Source organism: Lissotriton vulgaris, chromosome 9 (assembly GCF_964263255.1).
Source record: "Lissotriton vulgaris chromosome 9, aLisVul1.2, whole genome shotgun sequence".
NCBI classification, from domain to species: domain Eukaryota; kingdom Metazoa; phylum Chordata; class Amphibia; order Caudata; family Salamandridae; genus Lissotriton; species Lissotriton vulgaris.
The window spans coordinates 1,230,165,076-1,230,178,799 of NC_141697.1; the positions used below are offsets into that span (position 1 = coordinate 1,230,165,076).

Sequence of the window (13,724 nt, forward strand, 5' to 3'; positions counted from 1 at the left end):
TTTCTTTCTTTCCTTCTTTCCTTCTTTCTTTCTTTCTTTCTTTCTTTCTTTCTTTCTTTCTTTCTTTCCTTCTTCCTTTCTTTCTTTCCTTCTTTCCTTCTTTCTTTCTTTCTTCTTTCTTTCTTTCTTTCTTTCTTTCTTTCTTTCCTTCTTCCTTTCTTTCTTTCCTTCTTTCCTTCTTTCTTTCTTTCTTTCTTTCTTTCTTTCTTTCTTTCTTTCTTTCTTTCTTTCTTTCCTTCTTCCTTTCTTTCTTTCCTTCTTTCCTTCTTTCTTTCTTCTTTCTTTCTTTCTTTCTTTCTTTCTTTCTTTCTTTCCTTCTTCCTTTCTTTCTTTCCTTCTTTCTTTCTTTCTTTCTTTCTTTCTTTCTTTCTTTCCTTCTTCCTTTCTTTCTTTCCTTCTTTCCTTCTTTCTTTCTTTCTTTCTTTCTTTCTTTCTTTCCTTCTTCCTTTCTTTCTTTCCTTCTTTCTTTCTTTCTTTCTTTCTTTCTTTCTTTCTTTCCTTCTTTCTTTCTTTCTTTCTTTCTTTCCTTCTTTCTTTCTTTCCTTCTTTCTTTCTTTCTTTCTTTCTTTCTTTCTTTCTTTCTTTCTTTCCTTCTTCCTTTCTTTCTTCCTTCTTTCTTTCTTTCTTTCTTTCTTTCTTTCTTTCTTTCTTTCTTTCTTTCTTTCTTTCTTTCTTTCCTTCTTCCTTTCTTTCTTTCCTTCTTTCTTTCTTTCTTTCTTTCCTTCTTCCTTTCCTTCTTTCTTTCTTTCTTTCTTTCTTTCTTTCTTTCTTTCTTTCCTTCTTTCCTTCCTTCTTTCTTTCTTTCTTTCTTTCTTTCTTTCTTTCTTTCTTTCCTTCTTTCTTTCTTTCTTTCTTTCTTTCTTTCTTTCTTTCTTTCTTTCTTTCTTTCTTTCTTTCTTACTCCCATGGCCAATAAAACAACAAGGCATCAAGGACAGCTTGGCTCCACCCACTGGCACTCACCGTCTCTGGCACAGAGGTCCTGTTCTTGTTCAGAATGAGAAGCTCCCTGGAGCGATTGGAGCTCGAGTCGAGGAGCTGCACCTGAAACCCCTGCAGCCTGGGGACCCCTGCAGAGACACAGAATCAGAACAGAGACAGGGGCTCAGTGAGAGGGGAGAGCATGCTTACACGGACAGGCGTGCACCTGCAACCTGGGTGAAACAATAAAACACAACTGGAGTAAGAAGGCAGGCTTTGTACCCCTGAAGCAGGTCTAATATATTTAACACAGGACCCAGAAAATAAAGGAACAAAGTGCAGACACCCCAAAATATGCAAATGTGTGCTGTGGATCTGAAATATCGACAAGGGAATATTGTGGTACCTTAATATCATGGCCAGAATATTGAGGACAAAAATATCATTAGCAAAGATGTTGTACCAGGATAAATCCAGAAACAGAATCTGTGGGTGCGCAGCTTTCAAAAGAACCCCCAGTTTTCACCGTCAGAGATTCTACTCACAGCTCAGATTGGAACACTGCCCTTTATTCACTCCCTACTTTACACAGCGACTTCACGATCGCGCGGCAGTGGCGCGTGGACGGCATGACTGGAAGTGAGGTATGGATGGTACAGAAGCACCATATTTTTGTGGGGCGGGGAGAGGTGCAGCGAGGTAGTAAAAAAGATCACATACTATGAGAGACGGTAGATGGTGGACCAAGGCCTGGATCACAACCTTGGGGCTAATTCTATTTTAAGTCATGCAATATTTACCCATGCACTAATCACAGGGGAGCTCTATGGCAGTTAGCAGATTGGCTGCCTACCCACTACTATTTGTCCATAAGTTAACCATAGGGAAAACCAGGCTCGAATCTTGTTAGTAGATAGCTTAATATTCTCTAAGACCCATAACTACTATCAAATTGGGAGTTTGCACTTAAACCAGGATTAGCACCAGGGGCTGAGTAATTGCGGCTGTCCACGGCCCCCGCAGGGGGCCACCTCAGAAGGCGGCCACCCTTAGTTCCGTTTGGGTGTTTCCCCACCCCACTTTCTACTGCGGGACTCCAGGAGGCGTCCCCTTACAGGGTGTGCCAGACACGTCATGTCCGGCGTGCCGGGGGATGGGGAGGGTATTTAGGCCCCCCCCCTCCATTTTAGATTCTCTTTGTTGCCTGTCACACCGTCTCTCACCCTACCGCGTACCCGGCATGGGACAGGCAGGCGAACTACAGAGGACGTTGTAATGTTTTCTTTGTTGTTGCAGGTGGAGTTACAGGGCGATCTGGAAGCAGTTTGGGTACAGAAGGATACCTCTGCAAGAGCACAATGGGCGTGCCAGAGCCAAGTCCCAAGAGCCTCATGGAAGGGTCCTGGAACAATGACGTCGGCGCCCGTTAGTCCTTTGGGCAGTTGTGGGCCTGAACAACCAGGGCTTGCCTTGCTACGGTCCACCCTGAAAAGGGCGTGAGTAATAAGGGACCAATGTGTCACGTGATCCAGTAAGGGGATCACCCCTATAAGGGCAGCGCTGATTGGGTTTTCCACAGTGCTTGGCTCATCAGGCGGGCAGGGCAGCATAGCTTGGTACAGCTGCCTGCCCTTGGATCGCCCATCAATCAAGAGTCAATCAAGAGTATTTGTAAAGCGCGCTACTAACCCGCTAGGGTTTCAAGGCGCTGGGGGGGGGGGGAGGCTGCTACTGCTCGAAAAGCAAGGTCTTGAGTTGCTTCTTGAAGGAGAGATGGTCTCGGGTGAGTCGTAGGTGGGTGGGGAGGGTGTTCCAGGTCTTGGCCGCCAGCTAGGTGAAGGATCTTCCTCCGGTGGTGGTTCTGCGGATCCGTGGGACGGTGGCGAGGGCGAGGCTGGCGGAGTGGAGCTGGTGTGTTGGCGTGTAGAACGTGAGGCGGTTGTTGAGGTATTCGGGGCCCAAGTTGTGGAGAGCCTTGTGTGCGTGGGTGAGGAGTCTGAACATGATCCTTTTGCTGACAGGGAGCCAGTGCAGGTCCCTCAGGTGGGCGGAGATATGGCTGTGTCGGGGGATGTCCAAGACGAGTCGTGATAAGGCGTTCTGAATGCGCTGGAGTCTTTTCTGTAATTTGGCAGTGGTCCCAGCGTAGAGGGCGTTCCCATAGTCCAGACGGCTGTGACGAGGGCCTGGGTGACCGTTTTCCTGGTTCCAGTGGGGATCCAGCGGAAGATCTTACGGAGCATGCGGAGTGTGTTGAAGCAGGAGGAGGTAACGGCATTAACTTGCTTGGCAATCGTGAGGGAGGAGTCGAGGATGAAGCCCAGGTTGCGTGCGTGGTCCGTGGTCTTGGGTGGGGGGCCCAGAGCAGGGGGCCACCAGGTGTCGTCCCATAAGATAACCCACCGTATTTGCATACTTTTGTATGGAATAAACCTGCAGCAGTATTTTCTCCAAACAAAAAGTTGTGTTGTGTATTTACTCATGCATGTCTCTTCTGCTGTGGTGTTGGTAGGGGTTTTGCGCCTATAATGGAACTTTGCGTGGAGTACATTGAGCCGCTACCTTGACTGACACATAGGAGAGGAGTGGACGCAATGGACATGGGACGTGGATGAGAAGAGTCGACACACGTGGCAGGAAGGGAGAAGATTAAACTGGCACGGAACGTATTGTTATTGAGATCATTAATATCCAAGCAGGAAATCTTCCACAGGCGACCTGAGGGAGCTCCCATCAGTGTCCCTTGTTACTTAAAACAAGAAAACAGGAACTGTGAGTAGAGGCCTGGCTGACGGATAGTGACGTAATCCCAGAATCTGATGTCGCATAACTACCTGCTTTGGATCTACTGCGTCACACCAACGCACTTTCCTTTAAACATAACAGGCAACATTTATCAACACTTTGCGCTGATGCAATGTCAACAAGTGTGACACAAACCAGCACAAAGTGTTGGTTTATTATTTACTTTCCAGCCGAAACCTTTATTTGCACTGTAAAGTTGCCTAAAAGTATATGATGTGTGGAGTAGGCTTCTCATGTGTGTTACAAGGGCGCTCCCACACAACCATCTGTGGATTTTGACACAAAGTCCCATCTACTTACATTTGTAGCCAGGGCTTTGCGACTAAACATATGCCTTTGAGGCAGGCGCAAAGTAGAGAAAAGTATTTTTCCTTCAAACTTTTCAAACTTTCTGTGTGTGGGAAAACTTTTGAAGTATGTCCGTGCGTAGCATTTCGTACTGGAAGGCTATCCTTCCAGTACAAAACAAATGCTGAACATCACAAACACATTTGCTCTATGGTGCCAAGGTGCGTGCATGGCACAAGGCATTCTAATTATGCACCAGTGCATAGGAAGAGAGCAGCAGCACCGTATCTTATGAGATGTGGCGCTGTACTGCGGTCTCACGCAACGCAGCACCAAATGTCAACACCTTTCAAAGACTGTCACCAAGTCCTAAAATCATTTTGGTCTATAGTAAAAGAAACAAAAATGGAAGCGTGTCTGACAAATAGAACATGGAAAGAAACATATAGTTTAATAAACAGAAGGTTATTTGATATACACCCTTCCAGGATTAAAAAAAGAGAACCTCTCTCCATTTTGGATAAGACTATAATGTTTTTTTGGCTGAAATGTTGAACTAGTCAGCACACATAAAGGTCACTCATTGGACAAAATTTTTATTCTATCACTTAGAATATTTACTACTGCGATATTCTGGTAGTCGACATTCTGGTTACAATATTTTTGTACCTTGATTTTAAAAGTTGATATTTAAACAAACACTGTTCGAACTGTAGGTCCGAGGTGGACCATCCTCATTTGCATGCGATGCAAGCAAACACCCTGGGGCCGATTCACAGAACTAACTTAAGACAAAATCCAAAACGTACTACTTTTGATATTCACAGAGGGTATTTAGTAGTAGTAAGTTTAGGATTTTGTCTTAAGTTAGTTCTGTGAATTGGGCCCGTTGTGACTGTGATCTTGTTTTTTGCATAAACCCAAGCAATAAATTAGACTTACAAATATATGCAAGGGTTTCGTGACCTCACATGACCCTTCTTCAAATGGTCATATTAGGAAAGGTCTTCCGAGGTTACGAAAACTCTTACTCAGGGATGTTAAATCTACCTTTATTTGTGTTGGCCAATTAAAAGGACTGGTCAGCTCTGCAAACTTTCCTTTTGTTCCTGTGTCAGGAGCCTTTAGGACTTGTTTGCACTCAAACAACTTTGGAATGAGCTCTTGCTTAATTATAGTCTGTATCTGGTTATTCAAGAGCGACAATGTCCACAACTTTAGCCCCACACACTTCACAACAGGACGTCTAGTTGTCTGTGACATGAACATTTATTTTGGGGCAATAGCTACAAATGTACATATTTATTTAATGTCAGTGTCAGTCATATTTGGATTTGAAGAGTAAACACGCAAGCAACCGGACAGTTAATACAAAAGGCTTAAAAAATGCAACCTGAAGTTCTGCGGTAACGGTACAGACTCACCATTATACCTCGAGACTGGTTACAACAAGTACAAATATATGAAGGATAAAGAAACCCCTGCTGTATATTATAAGGATATTGCAAGTCACAGAGGAGTTTCATAACCATATAGCGGAAATAGGCCTAAGACTGAGTTCTTTTATAAGGTTATGGAACTCTGAAGTGACGTGCAATATCCTTACCATGCATGCCAGGGTGTACTTTATCCCATATAATATATGGTCACACCATCAACTTTCCCACAAACCACTTAAAACCTTAATGCATAGATCTTTCATATGGAAAAGCGAGCATGTTTGCAAACATGAAAAATAAAAATATAACCTCTAATGCAAAATTAACACATCCAAAATCATCTGTTAGGTATTTATTGCAAACAGATAATAGAAACAGTTCAAGGCAAGTCTGTTTATTTAAAAAAAACTGCAGTAGCTTGGAACGTGTAGAAACATGCAGAAAGATTCTAGCTTTTCTCTATCTAAGGAGTGCAAAACTAAACATATTGGCTTTGCTTGTCTTTGTAAGCTATTAAAATAGAGCAGAAGAAAAAAAAGCAATATTTCTTTTTGTTGCTTTAAACAGCTGCTTCACTTATGCTCTGTGACCTTTCCTACCTTTCACCTCGGCTACTGCCTCTGGCAATAGGCCTTGTGACGTCTACTGTAATAACTTATAATAGTCGAGTTTCAACATCTAATCTTTATAATCGGTGACTGAGTGCGTCACTAATCGCCGATTAGAACGTGCATGTGTAAAGGGATTACAGGATCCCATGCAGTATAGAGTGGATAACATTTTCATACATAAAATTGCAGAGAGTGCGCATGATCTCGCTCACTACAACTGTGGCCCAGGGCAGCAGTGTAGCGTGGAAAGCAAACTATCCTTCCACTTTTCTTTTTACATTTTGCACCCCTAAGAATTTTGCGCCTTTGGCAACCACCCCTATGGCCCCGCCCACGCTACGCCACTGGCCTAGCGTCACTGCAGAAGACGTCGGAGATTGGTTGTGTAGATTAGAAGCATTTTATGCAACAGGAAGTGTTCATTTTGATGGCACATCTGGGTGCGCAAACACCTGGCCTCAAGACTGGTAGAGCAGGATCTCTCACAAGGACACCTCCCGACACATAATCGGGCCCCATATAGTAAGGGTAAGTATAAGCAGGTAAGTACAGATTTCCTTCTGAGTATGGTAAATCTAGATCTACCGATAAGTACTTACCATCACAATATCATGGTAATCAATATCCAGAACTCGATATTTTGGCAGAAAGATAATTTGTCATTGAATTTTGGCGAAATTCCACCACACACAAGAGAAGGATTTGTTGCAAGCTTGTTTTGTAACTCATGCACACTTTAATAAGATGTTTCCTAAGCTCAGTGTTTGCAGGCTAATATCTCATGCCATGCAGGGTATTCCAGAAAACCATTAGCACCATCCGCACGTCCCCTCTCCAGGCATGCAGGGAGACCCTTACAGTCTAAACACAAACTTCCATCTGTCCTTCTTGTACCTGATGTGTTCATGGAGATGCCGAGCCGGATGCATGGTCTGCACGCCTTCCAGGGCAGGCACAGGGGGACGGTGGACAGGGAGAGCTCAGGCGGGGACACGGTGGGTCCTGGAAACAGGTTCCTGTGAAGCTTCACCCTTGGAAAGCTGCTCCCTAAACACAAAGTCAACAACTAGTGAGAGAAAGTCTGTGCAGACCTCTGAGCTGTTAGTCAAGCGCAAGATGGCTGCCACAAGATGGATGGCACAAGATGGCTGCCAGAAAGGAGCACGCCAAGCTGGTAGATAAGGAAACGAACATTTACTGGTGTGAAAACTAGAGGCGTTTGTATGCCTTCCCCATTCCTTGGATAGATTTCAATGAGGTCAAAGTCACACTGGACCACTGATAAAAAAAACAAAGTTGATCTAAAGGGAGAGGCTGCTACGGATGTGTGAAAGTTTCACTTGATCTGCTATGGTGTAAAATTCTAACATTTTGTACACTTCCAAAGTTTGGCACCTTTATAAAAACTTAGCTTTTGGGTCACTTTTCTAGCAAAATAATCTTGATGGAAGAGTTTCCTCCAAACAGGTTTGCTGGTATCAACATTCCACTATAAATGTGGGTTTTGCATATTTTTACCGAAATCTACTTTAGCAAGATGTGCATCGCTATCCTTTTCCAACCTTGCAACTTTTGCTGAACTTCAAAAAGTTTTGTAAAAATGCAACAAAGTTGGCAGAAGGGACCCTATGCTAAACTCACACCCACCCCTCTTTTAAAACTACAGACTTATAATGCACTTAGGTAGATTAGAATTCGCCAGAAAAGATCTACACTTCCATATGGAGTGTGATAATATCGAAAATATTGAAAGGTTGTACAACACATACGTGTGCTCGCAATGGCCATAGTGTACCAGCGTTACCTGGATTCCACACTCAGAGTTCAGCTGCAGGGGGACTGATTCATACTTTCAAAGCCAGAATATTCCGCCCACACCCAGGCACAGCAGAGAATTACAGTTACAAGAACAACCCGCAGTAAATATTGAACAACAGAGATAACAAATTGGATTCAAATGTACACAAATTCTGAGTAAACTGCACAAATCCCAGGTGGTGTGCACGTTCACAAGTAAAGCGTGAACACCCTGCAGCGTGCACACATCTCACCCACAAATCACGAGTGAGAGGCACACATCATGAGTGAGGTGTCAACACCCTGCAGCGTGCACACATCTCATCCACAAATCATGAGTGAGCGGCACACATCTCGAGTGAGGTGTCAACACCCTACAGCGTGCACACATCTCATCCACAAATCATTAGTGAGCGGCACACATCTCGAGTGAGGTGTCAACACCCTGCAGCGTGCACACATCTCATCCACAAATCATGAGTGAGCGGCACACATCTCGAGTGAGGTGTCAACACCCTGCAGCGTGCACACATCTCATCCACAAATCACGAGTGAGAGGCACACATCTCGAGTGAGGTGTCAACACCCTGCAGCGTGCACACATCTCATCCACAAATCATGAGTGAGCGGCACACATCTCGAGTGAGGTGTCAACACCCTGCAGCGTGCACACATCTCATCCACAAATCATTAGTGAGCGGCACACATCTCGAGTGAGGTGTCAACACCCTGCAGCGTGCACACATCTCATCCACAAATCATTAGTGAGCGGCACACGTCTCGAGTGAGGTGTCAACCCCCTGCAGCGTGCACACATCTCATCCACAAATCACGAGTGAGAGGCGCACATCTCGAGTGAGGTGTCAACACCCTGCAGCGTGCACACATCTCATCCACAAATCACGAGTGAGAGGCACACATCTCGAGTGAGGTGTCAACACCCTGCAGCGTGCACACTTCTCACCCACAAATCACGAGTGAGCGGCACACATCTCGAGTGAGGTGTCAACACCCTGCAGCGTGCACACATCTCATCCACAAATCACGAGTGAGAGGCGCACATCTCGAGTGAGGTGTCAACACCCTGCAGCGTGCACACATCTCATCCACAAATCATGAGTGAGCAGCACACGCCTCGAGTGAGGTGCAAACACCCTGCAGCGTGCACACATCTCATCCACCAATCATGAGTGAGAGGCACACATCATGAGTGAGGTGTCAACACCCTGCAGCGTGCACACATCTCATCCACCAATCATGAGTGAGAGGCACACATCATGAGTGAGGTGTCAACACCCTGCAGCGTGCACACATCTCATCCACCAATCATGAGTGAGAGGCACACATCATGAGTGAGGTGTCAACACCCTGCAGCGTGCACACATCTCATACACAAATCATGAGTGAGCAGCACACATCTCGAGTGAGGTGTCAACACCCTGCAGCGTGCACACATCTCATCCACAAATCATGAGTGAGCGGCACACATCTCGAGTGAGGTGTCAACACCCTGCAGCGTGCACACATCTCATCCACCAATCATGAGTGAGAGGCACACATCTCGAGTGAGGTGTCAACACCCTGCAGCGTGCACACATCTCATCCACAAATCATGAGTGAGCGGCACACATCTCAAGTGAGGTGTCAACACCCTGCAGCGTGCACACATCTCATCCACCAATCATGAGTGAGAGGCACACATCTCGAGTGAGGTGTCAACACCCTGCAGCGTGCACACATCTCATCCACAAATCATGAGTGAGCGGCACACATCTCGAGTGAGGTGTCAACACCCTGCAGCGTGCACACATCTCATCCACAAATCATGAGTGAGAGGCACACGCCTCGAGTGAGGTGCAAACACCCTGCAGCGTGCACACATCTCATCCACAAATCATTAGTGAGCGGCACACGCCTCGAGTGAGGTGTCAACACCCTGCAGCGTGCACACATCTCATCCACAAATCATTAGTGAGCCGCACACGCCTCGAGTGAGGTGTCAACACCCTGCAGCGTGCACACATCTCATCCACAAATCATTAGTGAGCGGCACACGCCTCGAGTGAGGTGTCAACACCCTGCAGCGTGCACACATCTCATCCACAAATCATTAGTGAGCGGCACACGCCTCGAGTGAGGTGCAAACACCCTGCAGCGTGCACACATCTCATCCACAAATCTCGAGTAAGAAGCACACGTCTCGAGTGAGGTGTCAACACCCTGCAGCGTGCACACATCTCATCCACAAATCTTGAGTAAGAAGCACACGTCTCGAGTGAGGTGTCAACACCCTGCAGCGTGCACACATCTCATCCACAAATCATTAGTGAGCGGCACACGTCTCAAGTGAGGTGTCAACACCCTGCAGCGTGCACACATCTCATCCACAAATCATTAGTGAGCGGCACACGCCTCGAGTGAGGTGCAAACACCCTGCAGCGTGCACACATCTCATCCACAAATCTCGAGTAAGAAGCACACGTCTCGAGTGAGGTGTCAACACCCTGCAGCGTGCACACATCTCATCCACAAATCTTGAGTAAGAAGCACACGTCTCGAGTGAGGTGTCAACACCCTGCAGCGTGCACACATCTCATCCACAAATCATTAGTGAGCGGCACACGTCTCAAGTGAGGTGTCAACACCCTGCAGCGTGCACACATCTCATCCACAAATCTCGAGTAAGAAGCACACGTCTCGAGTGAGGCGTCCACATCCTGCAGCGTGCACACATCTCATCTACAAATCATTAGTGAGCGGCACACGTCTCGAGTGAGGTGTCAACACCCTGCAGCGTGCACACATCTCATCCACAAATCTCGAGTAAGAAGCACACGTCTCGAGTGAGGTGTCAACACCCTGCAGCGTGCACACATCTCATCCACAAATCATTAGTGAGCGGCACACGTCTCGAGTGAGGTGTCAACACCCTGCAGCGTGCACACATCTCATCCACAAATCTCGAGTAAGAAGCACACGTCTCGAGTGAGGTGTCAACACCCTGCAGCGTGCACACATCTCATCCACAAATCATTAGTGAGCGGCACACGTCTCAAGTGAGGTGTCAACACCCTGCAGCGTGCACACATCTCATCCACAAATCATTAGTGAGCGGCACACGTCTCAAGTGAGGTGTCAACACCCTGCAGCGTGCACACATCTCATCCACAAATCTCGAGTAAGAAGCACACGTCTCGAGTGAGGTGTCAACACCCTGCAGCGTCCACACATCTCATCCACAAATCTCGAGTAAGAAGCACACGTCTCGAGTGAGGTGTCCACATCCTGCAGCGTGCACACATCTCATCTACAAATCATGAGTGAGAGACACACATCTCGAGTGAGGTGTGAACGCCCTGCAGTGTGCACGCATCTCATCCACAAATCATTAGTGAGCGGCACACGCCTCGAGTGAGGTGCAAACACCCTGCAGCGTGCACACATCTCATCCACAAATCTCGAGTAAGAAGCACACGTCTCGAGTGAGGTGTCAACACCCTGCAGCGTCCACACATCTCATCCACAAATCTCGAGTAAGAAGCACACGTCTCGAGTGAGGTGTCAACACCCTGCAGCGTGCACACATCTCATCCACAAATCATTAGTGAGCGGCACACGTCTCAAGTGAGGTGTCAACACCCTGCAGCGTGCACACATCTCATCCACAAATCTCGAGTAAGAAGCACACGTCTCGAGTGAGGTGTCAACACCCTGCAGCGTGCACACATCTCATCCACAAATCTCGAGTAAGAAGCGCACGTCTCGAGTGAGGTGTCAACACCCTGCAGCGTGCACACATCTCATCTACAAATCATGAGTGAGAGACACACACCTCGAGTGAGGTGCGAACGCCCTGCGGTGTGCACACATCTCATCCACAAATCTCGAGTAAGAAGCACACGTCTCGAGTGAGGTACCAACCGCCTGCAGTACGCACACATCTCATCCACAAATCATGAGTGAGCGGCACACACCTCGAGTGAGGTGTGAACGCCCTGCAGTGTGCACACATCTCTTCCAAAAATCATGAGTGAGCTGCACAAATGACTTTCGGAAGGTTGGAATGAGAAATGGATTGTTTGCATCAGTCATACTTGATTAATGTTTAACTTCTAAAGATTCCAAGTACAGGGAGTAAGGGAGGTCAGTGAAAGGCACATTACTAGACTTGCTACGTCATACAGCGTATCTGTCTCACACGCAGCCGCGTGCTCCCGGAAGTAACAGCGGTGCCTCACCTTGGTAAGTCAACTTCATCGCTGGTATCTTAAAAGAATGATGGGGATACTTACTCAGTTTGTAATCCTGCAAAACAAACAAAAGAAGATATTATTTATATATCATGATATTCTCTTTAATCAAGCATTGCAAAGATATTCACAACAATTTTTATAGGCAAGCGCATAATTAAAGACATGGGGGCCGATTCACAGAACTAACTTAAGACAAAATCCTAAACTTACTCCTTTTGGTATTCACAGAAGTTAGGATTTTGTCTTAAGTTTGTCTTAAGACAAACTTAAGACAGACTTAAGACAAAATCATAACTTAAGTCTGTCTTAAGTCTGTCTTAAGACAAACTTAAGACAAAATCCTAACTTCTGTGAATACCAAAAGGAGTAAGGTTAGGATTTTCTCTTAAGTTTGTTCTGTTAATCGGGCCCACCAAGGGCAGAGGGTGAGTGCGTGAGAGCCAAAGGCAGAACGTGAGAAAAGCCAAGACAGAGAAGTGGTCAAAAACTGGACGATGAATCCTGAACATGGGCTAAGTGTCTTCAACGTACATGTCGGTGTCACAACGAAAGCTGCAATAAGGCCACCCGGTAACATCTGAGAAACAGGGTCGGCTATGGCGCTGGTGGAGCCAAGTGTGACAACCTTTGTTGGCGGCCCCAATGACCTCCTTCTCCACTGATTCCTTCACTACCACCCTTGAACAGTGCCCATCAAGTCTCCATAACCACTCTGTCGCTCTCATGGATATCTTGTTTTATAGCACCACTCATCCCATCATAAGGTGTCACAGCACTATACATCACATACACATTACACAGAGACGATCAATCATACATGTGTAAATCAGTGTGTAGGAAATGTTACATCAGACAGAGGACTACAATAGGCAGGAGTTGCGTGTCATCCATACTGTTAGGGAGTATGGTTTACGAGTGATTGGTCTGGAGAAGCATAAACTCAGAAATTATACGTAACAGCATGGTTGGGTCTGTTTTACTAATAAGTATTGATTTCTACCCTAGTGAACACTTTTTACAACATTAGAATAATGAAAAACTGGGGAAAAAATCTTAACGCTCTAATCCGTGCTTTTGCAGTTTGCTTTAAAGCTCTTTGAATTATTGTAATTAGCTGACAGTCAGGGCCGGACTGGCAGCAGCGGGCACCCGGCGTTTCCCCGGTGGGCTGCCAGGGTGGGGGCCATTTTTTCAGCATAGTTCCAGTATGGCCCCCCTATAACAAAAGCAATAGCAGTGAGATGGGAGTGGTGCTTCCAACTACCTCCTTCCCCCCCACACACTCCCCCCTCGGGGAATTCGAATTTTGGAAAGAACGCTATTTTAGCCCAATTTCAAATTCCATGTCGTGTGAGATAATCACCCTTAGGGCATTTTCCCTAAACAAACTCCCAGAGATACAGTCCTTAAATTGCAAAATAATGTGTCAGGGCTCTCATCATTAGGCCACTGCAGCTTGTGCCACTCATTGCCCCTGCCACACTGCCAATCATAGTAGCAACACCACTACTAACCATCACACTCCTTCAAGTGTGACAATTCACACAATTCGACCCGCCTCCCCCCCCCCCCCCCAAAAGCTACAACAATGGTTCGGGAGGCAGATACTA

General features: G+C 46.3%; 1 protein-coding gene across 2 annotated transcripts in view; it reads right to left on the minus strand.

The window, feature by feature from the left end:
* Positions 1-13,724, minus strand: part of IL17RE (interleukin 17 receptor E) — a 160,518-nt gene that overhangs the window by 46,400 nt on the left and 100,394 nt on the right. The window contains exons 2-4 of one of the 2 annotated variants that reach the window (XM_086939374.1): positions 12,154-12,166; positions 6,959-7,111; positions 964-1,070 (exon numbers count right to left, since the gene is read on the minus strand). In XM_086939374.1, the coding sequence (XP_086795500.1) occupies positions 964-1,070; positions 6,959-7,111; positions 12,154-12,166 (273 nt within the window). The remainder of the gene's footprint in view (positions 1-963; positions 1,071-6,958; positions 7,112-12,153; positions 12,167-13,724) is intronic. The other variant, XM_086939373.1, reaches the window with a different exon arrangement.